This window comes from Calcarisporiella thermophila (genome assembly GCF_041956535.1).
Source record: "Calcarisporiella thermophila strain CBS 279.70 unplaced genomic scaffold VTP21scaffold_14, whole genome shotgun sequence".
Taxonomy (NCBI): domain Eukaryota; kingdom Fungi; phylum Calcarisporiellomycota; class Calcarisporiellomycetes; order Calcarisporiellales; family Calcarisporiellaceae; genus Calcarisporiella; species Calcarisporiella thermophila.
The window spans coordinates 619938-642284 of record NW_027192204.1 but is presented as its reverse complement, the minus strand read 5'-3'; the positions used below and the strand labels follow the sequence as shown (position 1 = coordinate 642284).

General features: G+C 47.9%; 10 protein-coding genes across 10 annotated transcripts; 3 read left to right on the top strand and 7 right to left on the bottom strand.

The window, feature by feature from the left end:
• Window positions 1–41: 41 nt before the first annotated feature.
• On the bottom strand, window positions 42–1816 carry VTP21DRAFT_2548 (uncharacterized protein; the record flags this gene model as incomplete). Its single annotated transcript, XM_069392752.1, has 8 exons — window positions 42–231; window positions 301–457; window positions 539–691; window positions 753–970; window positions 1031–1109; window positions 1171–1483; window positions 1543–1647; window positions 1727–1816. The coding sequence occupies 8 exons, from the start codon at window positions 1814–1816 to the stop codon at window positions 42–44; spliced, it is 1305 nt and encodes a 434-aa protein (XP_069250436.1).
• Window positions 1817–2192: 376 nt separating this feature from the next.
• Window positions 2193–2878, top strand: VTP21DRAFT_2547 (uncharacterized protein; the record flags this gene model as incomplete). The annotated part of the gene is made up of 3 exons (XM_069392751.1): window positions 2193–2314; window positions 2381–2414; window positions 2477–2878. 3 exons carry the CDS (start codon window positions 2193–2195, stop codon window positions 2876–2878), a joined length of 558 nt encoding a protein of 185 aa, XP_069250435.1.
• A 220-nt stretch (window positions 2879–3098) lies between these two features.
• Window positions 3099–6373, bottom strand: VTP21DRAFT_2546 (uncharacterized protein; the record flags this gene model as incomplete). The annotated part of the gene is made up of 6 exons (XM_069392750.1): window positions 3099–3353; window positions 3421–3586; window positions 3656–3982; window positions 4050–5032; window positions 5128–5376; window positions 5435–6373. The coding sequence occupies 6 exons, from the start codon at window positions 6371–6373 to the stop codon at window positions 3099–3101; spliced, it is 2919 nt and encodes a 972-aa protein (XP_069250434.1).
• A 524-nt stretch (window positions 6374–6897) lies between these two features.
• Window positions 6898–8770, top strand: VTP21DRAFT_2545 (uncharacterized protein; the record flags this gene model as incomplete). The annotated part of the gene is made up of 2 exons (XM_069392749.1): window positions 6898–7098; window positions 7160–8770. 2 exons carry the CDS (start codon window positions 6898–6900, stop codon window positions 8768–8770), a joined length of 1812 nt encoding a protein of 603 aa, XP_069250433.1.
• A 327-nt stretch (window positions 8771–9097) lies between these two features.
• On the bottom strand, window positions 9098–11430 carry VTP21DRAFT_2544 (uncharacterized protein; the record flags this gene model as incomplete). Its single annotated transcript, XM_069392748.1, has 3 exons — window positions 9098–10540; window positions 10615–10905; window positions 10990–11430. 3 exons carry the CDS (start codon window positions 11428–11430, stop codon window positions 9098–9100), a joined length of 2175 nt encoding a protein of 724 aa, XP_069250432.1.
• Window positions 11431–11701: 271 nt separating this feature from the next.
• VTP21DRAFT_2543 (60S ribosomal protein eL36) lies at window positions 11702–12365 on the bottom strand (the record flags this gene model as incomplete). The annotated part of the gene is made up of 3 exons (XM_069392747.1): window positions 11702–11779; window positions 11878–12012; window positions 12264–12365. The coding sequence occupies 3 exons, from the start codon at window positions 12363–12365 to the stop codon at window positions 11702–11704; spliced, it is 315 nt and encodes a 104-aa protein (XP_069250431.1).
• Window positions 12366–12764: 399 nt separating this feature from the next.
• On the bottom strand, window positions 12765–13944 carry VTP21DRAFT_2542 (uncharacterized protein; the record flags this gene model as incomplete). Its single annotated transcript, XM_069392746.1, has 3 exons — window positions 12765–13257; window positions 13342–13528; window positions 13902–13944. The coding sequence occupies 3 exons, from the start codon at window positions 13942–13944 to the stop codon at window positions 12765–12767; spliced, it is 723 nt and encodes a 240-aa protein (XP_069250430.1).
• A 262-nt stretch (window positions 13945–14206) lies between these two features.
• VTP21DRAFT_2541 (uncharacterized protein) lies at window positions 14207–17227 on the bottom strand (the record flags this gene model as incomplete). The annotated part of the gene is made up of 2 exons (XM_069392745.1): window positions 14207–15084; window positions 15316–17227. The coding sequence occupies 2 exons, from the start codon at window positions 17225–17227 to the stop codon at window positions 14207–14209; spliced, it is 2790 nt and encodes a 929-aa protein (XP_069250429.1).
• Window positions 17228–17845: 618 nt separating this feature from the next.
• VTP21DRAFT_2540 (uncharacterized protein) lies at window positions 17846–19116 on the bottom strand (the record flags this gene model as incomplete). The annotated part of the gene is made up of 3 exons (XM_069392744.1): window positions 17846–18000; window positions 18078–18192; window positions 18277–19116. The coding sequence occupies 3 exons, from the start codon at window positions 19114–19116 to the stop codon at window positions 17846–17848; spliced, it is 1110 nt and encodes a 369-aa protein (XP_069250428.1).
• A 2027-nt stretch (window positions 19117–21143) lies between these two features.
• VTP21DRAFT_2539 (uncharacterized protein) lies at window positions 21144–21587 on the top strand (the record flags this gene model as incomplete). The annotated part of the gene is made up of 2 exons (XM_069392742.1): window positions 21144–21182; window positions 21240–21587. The coding sequence occupies 2 exons, from the start codon at window positions 21144–21146 to the stop codon at window positions 21585–21587; spliced, it is 387 nt and encodes a 128-aa protein (XP_069250427.1).
• Window positions 21588–22347: the final 760 nt, after the last annotated feature.

The following is a 22347-nucleotide window of genomic DNA, read 5'->3' as shown; positions in this document are numbered from 1 at the left end:
TAAATAATTAACTACATCTCCAATGAAAAGAAGTGTAATTTTTAAACAAGCTTGACTGCATCCTCCCACTCTCGCTTTGCCGCACGGAGCAATTCGGGGTCAAGCATCACTTCCGCTGCAGCCAACACTAAGCACTTAGCTGAGCGAAGGGCAGAATGGTGGGCCGTCATTGTGGCAGCCGCTTTTGCAAAATCAATAGTATGAAGTGGAGCATCTGTACCAACGCCGACCCTAAAATATTAACATTACACCCTTGTCGTAAAATATCGTTTTCAACATGTATGATCTAAAGAAATTTACATTGGATGAAGTCCAGGCACATTGTAGGAGACATCGCCAAAATCGGTACTTCCCATCGGAGTGTGATTCTCCTCTTCTTGCCTTGTTGGATAGTCAACACCATTCTGGTGCATATGCTCAACGAACCGGTCCGCTAGAACGGAATTCTGCACCACATCTAAACAGATAAAAGGAATTGGTTGGCTTAGTTTTCAAGTAACAAACACACAAACACCTATGAAAATAAAGTCTTAGCTACTTAAATACTGCCCATATTTATGGATTTCGACACGACAGCCAGTTGAAATTGCCGCCGCTTTAAAACATGCCTCAACCTGATCATACAAAGTGTGTAATTCTTCTCGTTTGTAAGTACGTATACCAAATTCCATCGAGGCGTATTCAGGAATGACTATATAATGAAAACATCAACATCGAATATGCATACGGGACATTTAATTACTATTAATTACTGTTGGGGGCATCTCCGCCTTTTATGATAATCCCATGGATGCGATTACGTGGCAGCGTCTGCTGTCGCAACATGCTTATCGAATTGTAAGCCTGCACCGCTGCATCCAGTGCATTTACACCCTCCCACGGAGCCCCAGCTGCATGAGCTGATCGTCCAAAATACTCGACTTTCAGCATCTGAATGGCCATAGTGGGGCAATATATACTGTCCATAGGCCTATTTACAACAAAAGTTGAGCCCAAGAGTGGAAAAATGACAAAACTGAGAGATAAGAACCCTGGGTGGATCATCATAGCGAAATCAACATCCCGAAAAGCACCCGCTTTAAGAAAGTTCAGTTTTCCTCCCGTGTCCTCTGAAAAAAACACCTGTTAGTCAAAATAAAATCTATGCTTTCTCTACAAGATATGAAGAACCTTCGGCAGGAGTCCCGAATAAGATGACTTTTCCTCTAACAGCTCCCTCTTCTAAGAGCTTCTTCAAACCAAGTGCACAAGCAACACCAGCAATCGCAATTAAATTGTGACCACATCCGTGACCAATTCCTGGCAAAGCATCGTATTCGCTACAGAATGCAACGGTAGGTCCTTGGCTTTTCGCGAAGGTAGCCTTAAATCCGGTCGGAACGTAAGCCTGCCTTTCTACAGTAAATCCTTGCTGCTCAAGATAAGACGTCAAAAGGTCATGAGCTTGATATTCTTTCCAAGAGATCTCTGGGTTATCGTGTATCTATATAAAGAGTTGGAAATGTAGCTATCATTTTCTACCCGCAATTTTGCAATGATTACTTTAAGACTAATCTCGCGCAATTCCGCAGACACGCGTTTCAGCTCTTTATTCACCAAATTTTCGATATCGCTAGCCTTTTCATTATTAAACGATGCCGGGAATGCCTGTTGATTATTAGATAAGACAATCGGTAGTCAAATTAGCCATCTCGTCAAAATTTCCGAAAAATTTCTTTGGTATTACGCAGTCGTTCGGGTAAGGTGGTGGAGGATCGCTGTTGGATGCCATCTTTCTCTTCCTTTTAATCAAGGTTTTAAAGGAAAAGCACTGCATGGTTTTCAGGAGGGGTTATATAGAGTACACCTAAAATCGAATATCGTAAGGGGTGAGAAAAGATTTTCGTATCGAATATCTCATGCCCCGGATGGGAAAATCCAATTCGGAGTCCAAATCAACCAGAAGCTGTGCTACGCCACTCGGTGGCAAATTCTAACGCAAGGCCGCTGAAAAATTTGAAAAATATTTTAAGGCCCTGTAAGGATTTTCAAGACACGTACCTCACTTCCTTATTATAGAATTCCCTATATAACCAGCGGAATTTTTGAGTCAACTACATTTTTTGGCTGGCAATTTTTGGCTGACACTAAAACATATATAATTATACTGGCGGTTCCAAATCCCTCATTGATCATACTTTTTTTCCTTCACTATGCCTTGTATGAAAACGTTGGCACTCCTATTGTTTGCGGCTGGAGCGAGTGCTGCTCCGTACATTACCTCGCCTATTACTGGAACCATCTTCAAGGCAGGAGAGAAAGCATTGATTTCATGGTAATACCGCGTTGGCTTGAAGCGTTTCTTCTTGTGATAAGTTAATGCAATCTTCACGTTTTAAAGGCAAAATGGATCACAAGGCCCAACCACGATTAAGGTACTTTGTTACTCTTTAACAGGATCCAACGCCCCTTTTAATTTGATAAACATAAAACGTAGCTAATGTTCGGTGACCCTCATGCACTCCAGCAAGTCGGCGTTATTACTGCGACTGCAGAAGGCTCCTCTGGCCAGTACATGTGGGACGTTCCTAGTAACCTTCCGGATGGAAATCAATATGCTATAGTGATGGGATCTGCGCCCGATATTTCCTATTCAACCCCCTTTTCCATCAAGAGTGCTAGCGGGGCGGGGGCACCACAACCTGCAGCTGCCCCCGAACCACCAGCATCACCTCCCTTACAAGCTGCCCTAGCCTCTAGTTCACCCTCATCTGTCGCCCAATCCCCGATGCCAACAGTCACTGCAACTGCAAAAAAGTCTGACGCCATGAGTGTAGCAGGCGTTAGTATGTGGAGCGTGGGAGTAATCCTAGCAGGGGTGTTGATGGGATGGAATTAAATAAAATCGTGTGTGGGAATTTACTATTCCCACTGATGTAATATTATCCTCTATACTATATAAGCTTTGTTGTTCAGAGTAGTGTTACCTCCAAGGTTTTGATCAATTCACTCCTTTACTGTTGGAAATAAAATAGATTTAACCAGAAAAAAAAAAGAAAAATAAAAAATTTTGATGCAAAATATAAAAAAAATCCTATATAAAAGATGAAAATTTATATCTATTTCATAAATAGCCCAAACTGTATTAAGTATGCTATCGAGCCCAAGAAACGGAAAGCCGCAAGTCCTGCAACACACCAGAGCAAAAATGACATGTATTTATTGCCAAGAGTTTGACCACCTGTGAACAAGGGGTCGAAGCCTTGACTGGTTATTACGGCGACTAAAATTGCGTTGCATGCGATCCACGCGAGAACGAGATGCGTGCGAAAACTCTTGTAGTAATCCTCCATCTTAGTCTTTGCATCTCGGCTCTATTCCACAAGAACATCAGCAATTTGACTTCAGACTAATCTAGTGGTTATTGATAAGCAACTTTACCTGGTGTTGATCAACTCGCTTCTGCTTCAGATCGGCCAAAGCTTCGTCATACATTGCATTGATGTCCTTCTGTTCAGTCGGGAGCTCTATTTCCACTTCATCCTGCTTCGCGGCAACGGCCACTCCCAAATCAACGCTCACCTTGTTATCACCCTTGGTTCCCCAGCTATAAACAAGGTACAAGTTATGAGTGAACTGTATTTTCGCGAGTGACGTAATCAAGTCTGTCAATCACCTAACATCATGTGTGTTACAGAAGGCATAGATGTTGAGAATATTAATGTAGGAGGGAAGGAGAATCATGTACTGAATAAACGAGGTGACCATATGCCATGGAGACAAATAGAGAATGCTCGCCAAGAAGTAAACTCCATATGTTGAAGCCATCGAAACTATCACGTCACGGAATTCCTTATTCTGCAATGCTACGCTCAGACTCACTAGCGCGCCCTCTTGTGCAGATTGGCGAAGCGCAACCACCGCAAGCCAGAATGCAGTACCAAGCATGAACATCATGATCACGCCGAATATGATCATGGAGAAAGTGAATAGGGCCTTCGATCTGAAAGAGAATAACACCGATAAGCCAGATTCCCATTAAGTCACAGTGAGCAGATTTTATAGTTTACCCCTGAGGCCTATTCCCAAGCGCGCACACAAATTGCACAACTACCAAAAACAGGTAGAGATACCGAAGTCCTTCGAACACGCGCGGACCCCAGCCATTACCGAAAGGATCGGTGGCCGGGCTAGCAATCGAAAGGCCGAGATAATAGAACGTGATGTAGAAGTTGCCGAGTCCAAACCAGCTAAAAATAAGGCTGACAAAATTGTACACGAACTCGACTTGCAAGAGCATCTTGCGAAAGAAGCTATGCTGTGTCGACCAAATACCACCCCAATAATAGAGCGCGTACACTGCGGCAAAAAATGATCCGTTGAGCCAGCGCCGGCGCTGCGATATAAACTCAGGTACCGCGTCGGGTACGTCCGTCTCGCCGAAGGCAGACTTGACATATTGCAGTAGCCAGGAAGAGTGCTTCTTTGCAACCAGCTCGAAGCAAAGAATCCGATCCTCGGCAAGATACATATTAGCTGTGAAGATCCCCGCGCCGGAATCGTGTTTTTCGCCTTTAAAGTATTGAGCTAGAGGTCCCCTACCCGATGAGTCATTCTGCAATGCAATATAGCGGTACGCTGAAAATGCACCTGGGAGCACAGAAATATATCCAAATGCGGATTCGAGCGGTTTATCGAGGATATTGGACATTTTGTATTCAAAATTCTGGGCTGCCACGAGCGGATTGAGCAGATTGACGCCCGCCGTGCCTTTCATGGTGCATATCTCTCCACATGCTCCACCAATCTTGGGATTGAGATCAAACGCCTTCCACAGGTGATAGATGGAGGTGTTGCCCGGTCTTGTGCCGACATCCAAGAGCACACATACCTTAGGCTGGAGAATGGGCCCGAATGCGTTAAAAAACCAGCGATGAGAATTTATCTTCTTCTGATTTTTCTCCTTAAGGCAGAAGAGGGTTTGCACGGGCACAATTCCCTTGTCCGTGCCCTTGAACTTAAGATCTGGATCAATCGAGAGCTGCGTGGTATACTTTTCACAAGATCATGGGTTAAAATGAAGAATATGTGAGGGAGCACAGAAATTCCCTATATTGTTCAATTAAAAATCTTCGCTCTCATAATTACCTCGTAGATGTGAGCGGCAACCTCTTTGCCGTTCACAATGTTCTTCGCAATCCCCTCTTGGTACACCCCCATGGAGGCAAGCACGGAGAGCACACGGGGATCGCATTTTTTACGCCCATCCGCAACAATACACACTACAACTTTCCTCCATCCCTCAGGACCCCATGTCTTCGAGCGTTTACGTGAGCAAAGATGTGCGATATTCTTCATCACCCCATGCATAGTGCGGCAGAAAAGAATCTCATCTTCCTACATAAAGCGTTAGCGACGGACACAGCAAATACAAAAAGAACATGCGTAAACATACATTATACATCGTCACGACAATAAATAGCTCGGTCTCCCTGTTGTACAGTCGTTGACGGAGAGTGTAGTTACTCCGTGCAAAGTCGTTCGGGTCACACGTCGCAGCAGTATAACGCACATGAGTAAATTCTTCGTGATCCCTTCGAGAAACTGCCTGCAGTAACTTTGTGGGCACCGGGCAATCGAGCACCAAATTGCCACGCACCAGCTGCACGCGACGTTTGGAACGTCTTCGCTGGATCGCAGACCAGTGCTCGGCTATCTGAAGAACAGTTTCGTCCGATCCTGGTTCCAGGTGGTTCGGCGAAAGAGCTGGGTTGATCGCGCCATGCGGTGGAGGTGAAGGGGAATGCTCCTTTTCCTGGACTTCGTATGGGTCGATAGCAATCATCTCATCATAGTGAAGAGGGGGTGGGACATAGCTGCTTGGTACAGGACCTGCCTCCAAACGCTCGAGCAATTGTTGATCTAACTCAACAGTAGAGGGGAAGGAGCCAGGCATGCTGAAATGAGGAGGGGGAACTGGATCATTATTGGCCTCAAGGGCCATTTCCTCGGTCGTCCAGGGAAGAGGATGTGGAGCTTGTGAAGGTGCACTCATCGAGATGTGATGAGCAGGTGGGAGGGGAGATAGCACGTGTGAGGGGGCCGAGGACGAGACGCGACTCTCTCCGTGGGGAGGGGGCATGGGCAGATTTCTCGAGATCCGGTGGGTTGGAGGAATAGGCTCGGAGCGTGAGTATGGCGGGAGATCTTCGCTGTCTCGGATGCTTCCAGCGGAGTGTGGGGGCAAAGGAGGTTCTGGGAGCGGGCGCATCGGCTCCTGCGAATACTCACCCATATCCACATAGGTGTCGTGTGTTTGCGCCGCAGCCGAGGGCGGCGGTGTTCCCAAGAATCGTGTGCGGTCTAAAGGCTGACTCATGTATCGACTCCCCATATTGCTCGCTTTCGAACTCTAGAGGAATTTCTAAGAAAAAGAATACACTTAGTAATCAATCACTTTCAATACGTCAATAAAAAAAAAGTAGTTGTTAGTTAATCCAAATCAATGCCGGCAGTTTAGGTTTGTCAATCGAGGAGAGGGGTTGGAATTCCAGGACTACGATATGAGATGGGTTCAAATAATCAGTGTTTGTTTCCGTGATTTTTCAAGAGAAATCGCGTAGAGCAAAGAAAAATCGAAGGAAAGAAAGCTAGAAGAACTTTAAATTCGGCTTTAAACTACGCGTTTTAACGCCTCATCCCCTACTTCTATGTTCCCGTGAAATTAAATATATTACGCGTTAACTTCGCGCAAATCTCCATTATATATGGTTGGTTACAGGAATTTCCAATTTCGTGAAGAGCTGCGCCTCTATCAGTTTACTGATATCTCAAAAGATCTAAATTATAATCAACCCCCATTTCGACCCCAAATTTTACCTCCTCATCCCTCATTATTCTGGGGATTTCGCCCAAGCTATGCCTCCTCCTCCGATATCCTTAACGATGGAACCAACATCTGAACTAGGCACACCTATTCCTGCGTACACACCGCACGCCGTATCCGTGACTCTTCCCAAATGGCAAGATAATGTCGATTATGAAGAGGGCAAATCCCGGGTTCTTAACGCAATGCAAACTGGGTATCCGAGATTTTTCATTCATAAAGATATCCAAAAGGTAGTGGCTTCATTTTTTTGTCCCTCTTCCCTGTAAAATCTTATCCTCATCCTTATTTTAGCTTGCTTCTCGATGCGAACAAAAATTTGCTCGCCCAAATGAGGCCGCGATGCTCTTTCCCTCTCGCAAGGCTGCGGAGCGATGCCGTGAATTTATTAAGCAGTATGGTGCTCCCGCCACGGCTCCTCGACTTGCTGAATGGACGTTCCGTCCTCAGCCTGACGATGAAATACCCAAGGTAGCCTTGCATATGGTGCTCTTCCCGAGGGATGTCTTCAGCACTGCCAAGTCCTATTGGCAACACACGGGCGACGGAATTTCCTCGAGGCTGGCTGAGTATTGCTTGCAAATTATAGAACGTGAGAGCCTTGCTGGAAGCACAGTTGATGAGGAGGCAAGGAAGGGAGGAAGGTTCAAAAATCGATACAGGCAAAAATCTTCCACGCCAGTTTCCCCATCAGCGGAAGAAAAATCCTTGGAGGAGCTGCAGAATGAACTCGGGCGAGATCAAACCACTTATGTGGAGGAGCGCTATGGTAGAAATCTTCATTTCGGATTTGCGGAGAAGGCGAAGTTGGCACTGCGGCGGCGCATCGCGGGAATCGTGGATGAAAACAGCACTACCGAAGAGAACACTGATCGCGGTATTACTCTCACTGAAAATGACGTGTACCTGTTCCCATGCGGCATGAATGCGATATTCCACGCCCACCGCTACATCCTTGAGGCCGGCACGCCGCGTAAGAGCGTGTGCTTTGGTTTCCCTTATACCGACACGCTCAAGGTACTTCAAAAATTCGGGCCGGGCTGCCACTTTTTCGGAGGTGGGGATGATGCCGACATCGATGCACTGGAAAAGTTGCTGGAGGAAGGTGAGCGCATATCTGCCCTATTTTGCGAGTTTCCAAGCAATCCGCTCCTCAAGTCGCCCGATCTGCCACGACTGCGAGCTCTCGCGGACAAGTACGACTTCTGCATTGTCGTGGACGAGACCATTGGCAACTTTGTGAATGTCCGGGTGTTGCCTTTCGCCGACATTGTGGTGTCGAGTCTCACAAAGCTTTTCAGCGGAGATAGCAACGTGATGGGGGGCAGCTTCGTTCTGAACCCGAGCTCGCCCAAATATGAAGTGCTCCAGGGCGTCTTAGCCAAAGAATATGAGGACGCCATTTGGCACGAGGACTCGATTTTCTTGGAGCGCAACTCGCGCAACTTCGTCCAGCGCGCGAAGAAGATCGACGATAACGCGGAGGCGCTCTGTGAGTTCCTCCGCGCCCATCCCCTGGTCGAGCAAATCTATTATCCGAAATTCATCACGTCGCATCACTATGAGGCCTGCAAGTCACCCGAGGGTGGGTATGGAGGCCTGTTTTCGGTGGTGCTGAAGTCGCCCGAGATGGCAACTGTCTTTTTCGACAACCTTCCAGTGCACAAAGGCCCATCGCTAGGCACCAACTTCACTCTTGCATGCCCATACACGCTTCTCGCCCATTATTACGAGCTTGACTGGGCATTGCAGTTTGGAGTACCAGCACATCTTGTTCGAGTGTCGGTTGGGCTAGAGAGCACCGAAGAACTGCTGGCAGGCTTTAAACAAGCACTAGACATCGTGCAAAAGGAGAGAGGGGGCGAGGCTGAAACCAAGCAGAGTGGGGAGACGACGGAGGCGTAACAACTGCTTTTCTAACTCAATGCACGGTTTGCTGTGCAGGGATATTGGACCCTTTAATATTTTTTGATTTTTTTTATATTTAGTATTCTTAGTGCTTAGTGCTTTTCGTTTTTAGTTAATATACATCTATTTTAGAAGATAACAAGAAAGATCAGATTTATAAACAACGCTGCTCGAATACCACAGGCTTCTTAATAAAGTCACCCCGTTCTCTTCCCCTTCAAAAGAGATAGGACCAGAATGCAGAACGACACTAAAAAGTTACAGGATAAGAAAAGAAAAAAAAAAGGTAACCACGAAAATAAGGATCGGCTCATGCATAGTGCATTATAGTTCGTCTTTTCTTCGCTCGTTGTCGGATTTCTTCTTCTCCTTCGCCTCTTCCTCCTCCGTGGCCGCTTGCTGGGAAAACTGCTTTAAAAACTTGAAAAGCTCATCGTGCGGGCGTTCTCCCCCCTCCACCGGTGCAGGCTCCTTCTTCGCCTCTCCGTTTTTCTTATTCGCCTCCTCTTTTGCTTTGGACCGCAAATCAATAATAATAGCATCTTGACTCAGTTGACGAAGGAAATCAATCCCCATATCCTCGCTGCCACGGGTAGTGGTGTCCTCCCCATTGGTGTGGTCTGCAAGTGAAAGAATTAACTGCGTAAGGGGGGTGACTGTTTCTTCCTCTGCCGTCGCTTTGTCGTTCTTTGGAGCATGCTGGTTCTTACTCTGGTCGTGCTGATCTGCCCTCTCGTTATCCTCACGCTTCTTTTCTTTTGCCGTATCCGTGCTAGGTGGAGATCCTTGCAGCATGGGTGCAAGAGCCCGCAGCATTCCTGCCATTTCAGCTAGGTTCGGGTTACGCGCTTCACCATTGTCGCCACCATCTCCAGCAAAGGACAATAAAAGCTGCGTTAGCGGCGTAGGGAGCTCTTTCTCCTCCGCGGCCGCTTCTTCCCCTCCTTGCTTTTCTTTGGGAGCGATGCGTTCTTTTTGATCCGACCCAGCAGGCTCCTTCCCCGATTCCGACATGCCATCACTTGCAGGCTCTGGCTTTGCGGCCTTGTTCGCATACACCTGCAAAATCTCGGATACTCCGTCTTCAATCAGTGTCCCCAAATCTTCCTCACGCTCGAGCATCAAGATCAACTTGGTGAGCGGAGTAATCTCCTTCTCTTCATTTTTTGCCTCTTTTTGGCGTTTTTTTTCCTCTTCTTCACTCCCCTCTGCCTTCTTGCCTGCCTTTTCCCCTTCTGGGTCTAGCTGCTTTGCAAACTTTCTTATCATATCCGCTAACCCACTATTCGCATCACCGCCTAATATCTTCGAGAAAACCAGTTGCGTTAACATGTCGTCCCCTTCTGTGTTTCGTCTTCCAGCGAGCATCGACTGTAGTATCTCGTCGAATATCTGGCCCGCCTCTGACTTGTCCTCTTTTGCTCCTTCCTTTCTCTCATTTTTTCCCTCATCGTCCACTCTCCCCTTTGAGGCTTGAGAACGCTCTGAGTCCGATTCAGGTTTGCTTGCATCTTTCTTGGACGCGTCCGTCACATCCCCTGACGCCGTTGCGTCAATGGCCCGCGTTGCATCTACCATTCGCTTTGCAAAAGTGAAGTCGTCCACGATCGGATTGCACGGAATCGGGTATACTGTTGAGTGCTTATTTGGGGTGAAAATGGGGTCAAAGCAAAGCCTTGGAGTGTTGATCACCATCACGTAATTGCAAGTGCTGCGCTCGTTATAATGGACGATGTGATCGTCTTCGCTGTGAAGATGACAATGGAACTTTACGAATAAAGGAAAAGAAAAAAAGGGTGAATATGAGGTATGCCCACGATCAAGTGGAGCAAAGCAATTACTTGAACTTCGATACTCCTGGGCTTGCCTGTTTCCTCACATATGGTCCCATCGCTCCACCGTTGCTTTAAATAGTATCCTTCTCCGCTGTTCACCAGCTCAGTGTGTGGTAACATTTGCTCATTGGTGAGGGGATTCACGTGTGAATTGAGAACGGGATGGGTGAACCTAGAAAGTATGTAGTTGAGCGTCTTCTTATCCTCATTTAGCTTTAATCTGTTCTCAGGAATATTGGAGTTATATTGGCGGATAACAATGCCATGGCAATACTGATAATGATAGAATGTTTCCAGCTATGAAATAAAAAAAAGCAGAGAATTGTTAATGTATGCGCGAAAATACGCAGTCTCTGGGATCGACATTGCAATCCATCTTACATAAAGCAAGCACTGGGTCTTTAGGGGCTCCAAAAGCTCCAAACCTCTCATCTTTCCCTCGCGTTCAAGTGTGACCGCATCCTTCTGCTCTTTTTGCATTTCTTCTAGCTTCCTGGTGCTATCATGCTCAGTCTCGTTTGAGGGGCGCGGGATTCTACAGAGGAACTGATTGCCCTTGTTATCACGCATAATTACCGGCTCGTACCGCATCGAATCGTCAGTTACATGGGCTGGATCCTCGGAAGATGAGGATGAGGAGGTGTAGGCTTTTATCCATTCGAGAGCGGTGCTATTTGAAATAGAATCTTTGAGGATCACAATGTTGTATCCCGGAAACCCTAGTGGGTCCTCGCTGAGAGACCAAAGCTTTGCATATGGGGAGGCAAAATGGGTGAGAGATGAAATAGTGAAGAGAAGCGCAATGATGCGCATTCTTGCCATTGATTTTCCGGTTGCCAAGGGGGAGGAGGTGGGAGGAGAGAGGATTGGGAACTCTTCAAAGCTAGCTCAGATACCACTTATGTTAATTTAGGAAACTGAATTTTTTTTTGAAGGCCAAAAATGAATTGCCACGTTAGATTTTCAAAGCCACAACACGCGGTATCGACCGAGAATACTATGAGAGCAATGGCAATGTTTATTACACAAAGAAGAGGAGAGTAAGCGAGGACGAAAGAAAAAAAATGTAGCATTTTTTCTTGGGTAAAATGGCTTAGTGAGCACGACGGCTCTCGGCAATGACGTTGGAGAGCTCATCGATCTTCTTCTTGGCACGAACCAACGATCCGAGCTAATCAGATGGGGGAAGCAGACAACAATGTTAGCATACAAGCCATGAATTCCTCGAAATACCGGAATAGCAAATGATCGGGTGGCAAGCATCCTTACCCTCTTCTTGGCAAGCTTACGAGCACGCTTGTCCTTGGAGTTCTTCAACAATTCCAGAACACGGCGTTCATAAGGAGAGAAACCACACACCTCGCGGACAATGTTGCGGACAAAGCTAACGCGCTTGGTCAGGGCCTAGCAAAAGAAAGACAGGAGTATAAGAAAAATTGAAATCGCCGATCAGACATTTTGATCATGATGATCCTGCATCTTCCGCCATCTTCATTTCATTGAGAATCATATATCCATCCATCCATTCATCCTTCCAGCTTGCCCTTCGCTACAACTGCATCCATTCGACATCCCTCTCCCCCATACCAATCTCCCATCTCTCTCTCCTCCTCTCCCATCCATCCATCCATTATAGTTCGAAGCGATTTACTCACCCCCTTCTTGCGCGAAGGCCTCACTGGGAGCTCACGACGAGTGGTGATGTAGCCCTTGTTCAAGCCGGCGGCAATACCGGTTCTCTGCTGCGGTGCCGACATATCGCTAATGTCTCTTCAGTGATGGATTATGGATAGAAAAAAAGAGGGGGGAAAAAGACGATGCTTTTGCACATTGATTTTTATCGAGTGGTGCAGTATTTATTTTCAGAAAGATTTAAGACCTGCTCTGAGCGAGGGATCGGCTCAGTGAATTTCGGCCGTGGGGAGAGGAATTGGGGTCCAAATGAAAGTTTATCGAGTCAAAATTAAATTATACACCTATTTATTCTTGGCTAGCCCGATTACTGTCTTTTTTTTTCTGGTTTACTATTATATGACGAAAGCACGGCTAATACTAGACAATAAAGAGGTAAGAGACAACAAACAAATACATTCAATTACACTAGAATTATGTAGCAAAGCATTAGTAATAGCGAAATACACGCCCCTTTTGATTAACTATTTGCCACCCCGATGGAAAAGCGGGAGGTTGAAGTAGGAAGTGTCCCTGGTGATCAGCTTGGCCATTCCATGCCACCATGCAAGCACGGCCGAGACCATCCCGATCACCGCCCCCGCAATGAGCGTGCCATTGCTGTTCACAAATGCACCAATGGCCAGCAAGAGGAATGCAACGAACACAAGAAACTGGAAGAAGAGATGGGTGAAGTGATGCCGGAGCGACGCGAGCAGCAGGATAAGCGAGAAGAAGCACCAGAGAATGAAAAATGTCCCCGAAGCGGAGCCTGTGAAGCGGCCCGAACCCGAAGGGATGTTTTGCCCGGCCATGGCGAGCCCGGCAAAGGAGAGGAAGAAGGCCGCGTAGGAGCAGAAGGCCGTCCCGAAGAATGCGTCTCCCGCTCGGAATTCAAATAAGCCCGCCACAAACTGGGTGACGCCTCCGTAGAAAATGATGACGCCAAGGACTAGATGCGTTGCAGCCTCTCCTCCGCTATTCGAGAGAAGCGGGAGAAAAAAAATTATGAATTAGCGAGGCAAGAGGGGGGGGGAAGACGGCAATGGAGGGATAGCTTACAACGCTCCACTAATCCACAGGTTGAGGATGAAAAAGCTCAGTGCGAAGGCGCAGAGGCCCAAACCGCTGGCCGTCGTGCGTGCGGCCGGGGTTGCGGCTGCGGGTGCGGTGGTCGTGGTGGCCGCCCCTGTAGCAGGAGGGGCCGCGGCTGCGGTGTCGGGTGCAGTGGCTCCGCCAGCTTCTACGTCTGCCATATTAATCGGTTATTTGGTAGTGACCTGGTGAGAAATCGCGTAGGGCAGGAAGGTGGGAAAAAAAAAACAGTGGGAGAGTCACTAGGAAATTGAGAAGCCTATGAATATTTGGCAAAGGAAAAAAAATTCGGGTGGGCTTTTATTTCTTTTGTTTTCCGTTTTCTCACCTTCCATATATCAAATTTGGTTTCGCCTCTTACTCCCTGGCAATGAACACCGGTTGACATCTCAAAGTTATACTTAATTGGATTTTCTTAAGGAAATGCAAGTATTTGCAAAAATAGCAAGGGTATGCGTCAGATTAAATCTTTTTTTAAATTTTGCAGTTGATTTTTTTTTTCCTGCGCCTAGGCCATTTGGTCTTACCATCCCGAATTGGATGGGGACAAGTCTTGCAAAATGGAAACATGTATTATTCCCTAGCAAAATCATATGTATACATAGAGATTGGTATAAGAAAGAAATGAGCTTAAACTAGTTCCTAGAAGTATTCTGAAGGAAGACATATTATAACTCGAGTCAATAGACCAGGTGCAAAGAAAAATAGTCATTATCCACTTCCCTGCACCCCCCCCCCCCCAACAGATACGATGAATGATTTTAGGGCTAGCCCATGGTGATTCAATTAATATCATTAGCAGTAGAAATGGAAGTTTCCTAAGAGGGGAGAATTAATAAAGTGGGGGGCGGCGAGGGGGAGGCATGGAATATCTCTCCGGTTCATAGCGTTCGTAGCCATAGTAGTTTTCGGGGTAGCCGGTAGGGCGCTTGTAGTGCTCAGCTTCGGGGTAGGGCCGTCGCGCAGCGGTGGGCTGAGGGGGGAAATTCCCGGTATGCGCCGCGGGGAGCGGATAACCTCCGGCAGGAGGTACCCATTCGTTGTGATGATTGGGAGGAGCAGGCTGGGGAACGCGGCCCTCTGCGTCCCACGGGGACATTGAGCGCCTATATCTGCTCGTATCGCGAGGGCGACCTCGCCCAAACCCTTTTTCGCGCTCTCTCTCTCGGTAGGGGGGCGCGTAGGGCCTCTCGTAAGGATCATAACGAGGATAGCCTCTTCCACCACCCTCAATGGTCTCGCGCCGTGATCGAGAGCTGGCCCGCGAGGAGGAGTCATAGCGCGAACCGAGCGGTGGGACGGGTATATCGGCCAGATGGGGCGGGGGTGGGGTGGATTGGTGTGGGGTAAACCGGGTGTCACGACGGTATTTTGGATGTCGCATGGAGGGGTGTTGCGAGAGATCCTGCGACACATGCGGCCGGGGGAGCTGCTTGGAGGGGGAGGTGGGATCGTGGGGATCGATTTCTTCCATCTTTCCGGGCGAGCTTATCCTGTCGTCTGCGTCATCGGCGGTGCGAGATGCTCGGCGAGATTCCCTCGGGCTGGATTTCTCCTCGTCCGAAATCACATTCACGGAGCTTCTTCTTCTCTCGTCCTTGGCGTCGGCATCCATCAGTGAATCTATCACATCATCATTATGGTTAGCAGCAGCAGGATCAATCCTATTCTTCCTCGTGGTTGATATCGCGTGATCGTCCAATGATCTCTCTGGATATACAAGGGAAACCAAGGTCGAAGAGTGGGAGAGTGAGGGTGGGAGTGAGAGCGGGAGTGAGAGTGGGAGTGAGGGAAAGGGGCGCGAGAGAGAGGAGATGAGAGGAGAGGAAGGGGGAGGGGGAAAAAGAAAGAAGCATAAGGAGTAAACACGTTTATCTTTTTACCAATTCAAACCTGAAAAGAACATCTCAAGTTGAATATGAAAAAATTGATATTAAATACCTGAAACAGCGTAGGGGCAATCGAACGCCCGGTGGGTGTTCTCGAAGCAACGCCAGCACATATGCTGCGATTGGCAGGTGACGGTGGAGTGGTTTTCCCCTCTGAATTTCTCGTCGTTCCAAACTTGACAAATATGCGCGGAATAGCATGGATCAAAGTGAGGAGAATCGCGCACTGCCTTCCGAATGAGTTCAGTGCGCGGAAGCAGCACGTGTTTGGCGGGCAGAGTGACATGCTCGAAGTCGGCATGATCGGCAATCAGGCGCCCTGTATGCGAGATCCGGTGGCTGACGGCACGAAGCCGCGAGAGCACCTCGGAGGTGGCGACGGGGATCCAGTTCATCCCCTCAAGGGCGATGTCCAGAGAGATACGAGGCTTCGGGACCTCTGCTTCACTGGCGACCAGCGACACTGCTCGGCACGCAGCGGAGGGGTGTCGGTTGGCGCAGAAGCAGCATGCGTGGAGGTCCGGACATGCTTTCCCGCGTTCACACGAGTCGCCGAAGTTGTATGAGTAGCAGTATCTGGAGGTCTTCTTTTTCTTGCCGGCCGCTGGAGCGCGTCCGTATCCGTCTCCGGTCGACGGCTCGCTCAGCAATTCCAGAAGGAGCTCGCCACTCGTCACGCTCTGTGCAGCGATACCGGTCTGCTCCAGCATGTCAGACATAACGATGCGTCTTTCGTTGATCAGCTGGCTAAAGAATCGAATGTCTTCGTCGACCATCTGTCTCTCATGTTCTAATTTCGCCCGGGTCGTGTGGATGGCTCTGAGCTCAGCCTCTAGCTGTTTTGCGCGTTCCGAGAGATCCGAGTCTCTATCCTGCACGTCCCGCGACTGCTGCACCAACTTGCCCAGCGTGGTTTCAAACACCTTGAGATCCATACTCATACGCAAGATATTCCGTGTATGGTCAACGGTTCCTGGTGATTCATATTCTGGATCCATAGTTTCAGCAGCAATCGGTAGTGCGGTAGATGCAGGAGGGGCTGTGAGTACAGCAGGCATAGCAGGCGTAGCAGGCGTAGCAGGCGCTGCAGATGATGCCATTACATCAGGCATGGGTTGCACGGCTGAAGCGCTTGGAATATTGGATGAGGGGGTTGAGGATGAAAAAGATGAAGTCGGTGGTGTCATCATTACAGATTCATGCTTTTCTAGGGATGAAGGGCCTCGAACATTTCCTTGTGTCTCGCCTCTTTTATCATTGTCCTGGAATTCACGTCGATCACTGAAATCTTGCGGTTCTATTTTCACTCCATTATAGGGTAGGCTAGCTACCCGTTCTGGCTGCTTGGAGGGAGGTATAGCGTCAAACGTAGGCGCGATAGTGTTATTTGCTGGGTTAGCCACAGAGTTAGGCATAGCAGCATTCGAAGACGGTGTAGGAGTGGATACTGTTGATGATGGCGCACCCGTCACCTTCTCTTCACCAGCCGCATTGTCAGGAGTTCCAGATTCCGATTTTGTTCCTGCCCGCAGGGCCGATCGCCGTTTCTCGAGCATGGCCTTGAATTTTGCCACACGATCACTATTTGACACGGCTGCATTCTGCGGGGTTTGCTGTACCTGCAGCGAAGGAGGAGGAACGTGTTGCCAGGATGATTGAGGTGATTGATTAGATTGTTGGATGGACTGAGCTGGGTGCCCTTGTTGCATCTGTTGCGTATGATGCGCCTGTTGCGGCTGTGGTTGCTTTTGGTCATTTTGCGCCTGCTGCTGTTGTTGTTGTTGTTGTTGTTGTTGCTGCTGTTGTTGCTGCTGTTGTTGCTGTTGTTGCTGCTGCTGCTGCTGCTGCTGCTGCTTTTGCTGTTGTTGTTGCTGTAGCTGTTGCTGCTGTCTTCGACTGGCTAAACCTTTTAGATGTACCCCGCCATTGATGGTTCCGCTGTGATCATCTATATCATTCCACATTTTTTTATTAAAGCAAATGGTTAGATTAACATCCAATTTATGTTTAATATTTTTTTGTCAATGCGTTCTCATGGACGAGGCTAAAAACACTATTGTTTAAGAAAACGCATATGTATAAATAAAAAAACTCGATTTTTCTCAGCACATGGTGGCTGATTACGTCATACGATAAAAAAATCGTTCCATCTGTTTTTCAAGATCTATCATGGGAACTGTTTGTAAGACTAGCGAAAGGCATACCAGCGATCCATTAAGGAAAATAAAATCAATTCAGCACAAAAGAAAAGAAAAGAGAATTTATAATACAGAAAAAAGCAGAAGAAAGAAAGTAAAAGTGAAGGCAAGAAAAGAATCGAAAAGGAGATCATCGTATATATATATATATAAAGTAAAAGTTTAGCTGAAAGAGGATTCAAAGAATGATCTTAATATATCAATTAAAAAAATAATAAAGAGAAGGAGAAGGAGAAGGAGGCGATAGAAGAAGAAGGAGAGATAAAAAGAAAAAAGAAAGAAAAAATTACTTAATGAATAGAAATAGATAGACACTTACAACCGTTCAAAATAATAAAAAAAAAAGAACCAGGAAATAAAAATAACGCAATCCTCTCCCCTAGGTCACCCAGGTTTACTTTGCTCCACTCCAAGTAATCTCAAGGAGAGCACGGAGCGTACATCCTCGGTAAAGCGTAGTGCGTCAAGAAAGGGGAGCAAGTCGAGCAATGCCTCGTCATTAGGATCGTTGATCCAACTTTCTATTGGTATTCCGTTTTCTAGAGTATGTCAAGGCCATGGGTTGTTAGGAATAGAGGTCTTGCCAAGAATAGTCAAAGGGATCCTTCTACTCTACCTTGATTTAAGCAAAACGATGCGGGGGAGTTATCCACCAGGCACACTTTCGAGAGGTCAGGCTCGATAATCGTCAAGTCCTTAAAATAACTTCCATCGTCACCTTGTATGCATGACTATGGTGCGAAAAAGAAACAAGTATTTTTTCCCCTCCGTTAGTCAAAAGTGGAGTAGCATAGAGGCCATGTTAGGATGCTTACTTTTCGAAAATATCGTGCAGAAATAATGCTTCCGCGCGGATCAAGCCAGTCAATGACGGGGTCTGCGTACTCGGCCATCGATGCGGTATACACCACCACCCGGTACCATTCGCTCACCTTGCGCAAGAAATAGTCGACGTGGGGCCTCTTGTACACATAGTATAAGCACGCGTGGTTGTCGACAAGCACTTCAACGTGATGGGCATCCGCCTTGAAGCTGCCGCGTGAAGTGGAGTGAATCAGCGTCTCATCCAGATCAAGGACCAGCGTTTTTTGACGCCAGTATGCGGTAGGTGGGGAGGTGTGCGAGGTGCCAGAGGAGGGAAAGGAGGCGGAGGGGGCACCGGTGGCGGAAGCAGCAGTTTCGGTTGAGGCAGCAGGGGACTTGACCGCAAAAGCGGCCGATTCGGTTGCGCCACTGCCAGCCGGCGCTAAACGTACTTTGGCCCCTTTGGGGTTTCCAAAACGGCGCCGTGCAGTGGGTTTCATGGTGATCCCGGTTGAAGTCATGACAATTTCCTCTGCGGGGTCGGTTGCACAGGCGCTTGTTTTCCCCGAAGATTCGTCTTCAGTATCCTCTAAATCAATCACATGGGCATCCCGCACCGATTTGGATCCTGATTGAAAAAGGCCAAAGACATATGTGTAGAAAAGAGCGATGTAGCGAAGAGCAAATACAAAAGGGAATGTGGCCAGTGTTTGCGGATGAGGGGTGGGCTGAGCGGCAGGCGGCATGGGCGCAGAATCGGTGGAGAGCAGCGGGGCGGCGGTGGAAAATGGATGGGCGAGAGTCAGGGTTGAATTCTTTCTGTTGATGAATGAGATCGATTGGGTTGCCATAAGCCCACTGCTCGCTTCTCTTGATAATCACAGCAATTCAAAGAGGAGAGAGGAAGAATGCACCCTCGTGATGCGAATGCGGAGATTAGAGGGCCAACAACAATGCAAAAGAGTGCGATGAGAATGGGGGAGGGAGGAGGAGGACGGGAGAGCGAGGGTATGGATGCGAGCTGCGTTGATCTAACAGGGAAAAGCCGAAGAGGAAATAAATGTGTGAAGAGAATGTGTGACCTTTTTCCGAGCGAATCGCAACGCGGCTTGGAAAAGCGTGAATTTTTTGCACGAATTTGGGCCACTTGGAAATGATCCGGCAAGATATGTATTAGTGCCGCGGTGGGATATGTGAGCCCACCACCGTCAGCACAGCGGCCAGGGTTCAGACTCGGAAAGGCGGCGGCCGATTGAATCGGGAGAGTGGGCGGACGGCTGCGGAGACGGAGGCCGGAGGCCAAACATTCTGGGCCGCTTGGCGAGGGGATGGAAACGCTGGTGTGCTTGCATATATGGATATATAACGAAATAGATGCGTGAAGCCACTCCTACCGGATGTGGCTCTAGTGCGGTGATTCGTTTTCCCTGCAAAGGGCAAATATTGGATCAGGACTCTATACACACCTGTTTGCTGGCGATCCTGGCCTTATTTTGGAGAGTACCGCATGAGTTACGCGGAGGGATACAGGAGAGCGAGAGAGGTCCTCACTGATCTACCAGCCGCGACATGCCTCTACCATTGAGCCAGGAATGGATTTCCCACCCCATCCCATGCCTAAAGAGGACTTCACAGGAGAATTTCTCCATTTTCTCCCCTCTTTTCTCACTTTTGCGTCTCTCTCTTCCACGACCTAGTTTAGGAATTGAATTTCATTGGCACACCAGGATCTCACCTAGCCCCATGTGATCTATTGACGCTTGAAAACTGGCAATATTACGATAAACCCAAGGTGCTCTAATCTCCACTGAGAGGATGGATCGGCCAAAAATGAATAGAAGCAGTTTGTAGCCATATTTCATTCTTTGAAGACACGTAGCATTGTTGGAATGAAAGGGTAGAATGTAAAACTACCTAATCGGATTGGCTGAGCACTCACACAGTCCAAATACTAGATTCAGGTAGTAGTCATTTGTGTAATACCAAGGGATTTCCTCTCTCGACCGAGCAATGAATTAGTTTGCCAGTGAATATTTCATTATTAGGCAAGACTATGGTCACTCTATACATGGCAAATACTCCGACACCGGTCCATGAGAAGAGCTCACTGAGCACAGTGTACCACGCCCGCACCGATCGCTTGCATTGGTTCTGGCGGGGATTTCTATCCCGCAACTTGTTCTAAGAATCAACCTTCTCTGGTCCTTTATGGATAAATAACCTTGATAGATTGGATTGCCGGGATATGCTTGGAATATTTCACACTATATACTATTGCAACCTCCAATACTTCCCATTTAGAGAGAGTTGTCCGATCATTTGGGAAAGGCTGACTGCCCGGCACCGCTCTGTAGCCTCTTGCGAAGTAGCGGACGTTAGGTAGAGCGAAAAACGAGGGGTAATCACTAATGGCAGCACATAATACAGCATGCCACTAGAGAGAAAACGAACTGACACTTTAATAGAGATGGTCGAAAGAGTGCAATAAAGATACTCTAGCTACTACTCTTCCCACTCCAATCCAATACGATATGCATTGGACTAGAAAGGCTTACAAAGGCTATTCAAAAGAACTTGTGAAGGTAGAAAGAGTTGCTATTACAATTTTGTCCGATGCTAGCTTCAAGCCCGCCATTCATCGTGCATGTAAAGGATTCGTCCTCTATCAATTGCATTGATGCACTCCTACTGCTAGCAATTGAAACTGTAGTATTAGCAAATGGGAATGCAAGGGAATGATCATGTGCGAGGAGGTGGACTGAGAAGTTAAAATAGTGGAGTATTGGACAATAGCATCCAACGAGAAAACAGAGAGGACAAAAGCGCCATATTCGGCGGCAATCAATTACATAGCGAGCTAGCCGATTAGGACATCATAATGTCCTATGCTAGGGATTCACATGGGGTGGACCAGCTGGTAATATATCAGGGACGCGATAAAAGCCGCCGCAACCAAGATTGGGCTCCAGGCTAGAAGCGAATGGAGGATGGAGCGCGAGGGGGTTTTGATATTTCCAGCGGCTTGAGAGTGCAAGACTGGAAGGAGAGGTCGAGTTGCCCGCAGGATATGCATGTCGGGCACTTGGGAAAACTCAATGCGCAGAAAGGAAACCGGCTCCCATGCTTATTAGCTTTTTTCCCGCTGGGGTTCGCATACACTAGCTTGTTGCGAGCCCATGTGCATAACAACCGAGCATCGCCAATTCCTCGCATTATCCGATGCGGAGATTGGTTAGGAGATACCCTATATGGTGGAGTATCAGAGCGCGTTTCAGCAGGCCGCCCCACGCGAAACAAGGCTCGCAGAATGGCTGCCTGCTGAAGGGCATCTCGACGCTATGAGGCACGTTGGGCTCGATTAAGCCGGTGACTGGGGAAATCCGAGCATAGGCAACCGGTACTGGAAAATTAACCTAATTTCACAAAGCATGGCACCGCCTTTAAGGTTCATCTGGAATCCCCCCCCCCTTCTTGCCGTAACCCATTCTCCCGCCGCCGCCCGTGATCCTTAGCGGCCTTGCCCAAGGAGCTGTGCGGCTCGCGACGCGCCCGCCAAGAGGCATGCGTTGATCGGGCCGTTCCACTGATCACGACTGGATGTATGCAGGCGCTCCCCCTGAGCATCAGCGGGAGGGGCTGCCTCAGGAAAGATTATGGAATGTTTTTTGTTTGTTGTTTTATTTTATTTTTTTTTTTTCAAGAACGATCCACCTCCCCAATAGTCTGGTGCATCTTTCCTCAGGGCCGTGGCGTCAAACCAACTCGCAAGGCTATCGGCACGCACTCTTGTCGGATGCTATTTAAGTAATAGTGCCTGCACTCCCCTCTAGTCTTCTCGTCTCGACACTCTCGACTCCTTCACCGCGTTCAACTCGTGATACCACTCCTCTATTGCACCGTCTCTCTCTCTCTCTCTCTCCTCGCCCTCTCCTTTTCCTCTTGAAGAAGCCGAATATAAGGTAAGCCCTATAGCCGCTTGCTAAAGAGAGCCTCCCCAAGAATACATGCCCAAGTTCACTACTGTCATATTCTCCTGTCAGAATGACTAACTCCCTCCCGTTTCCTCACAAGACACCCACCAA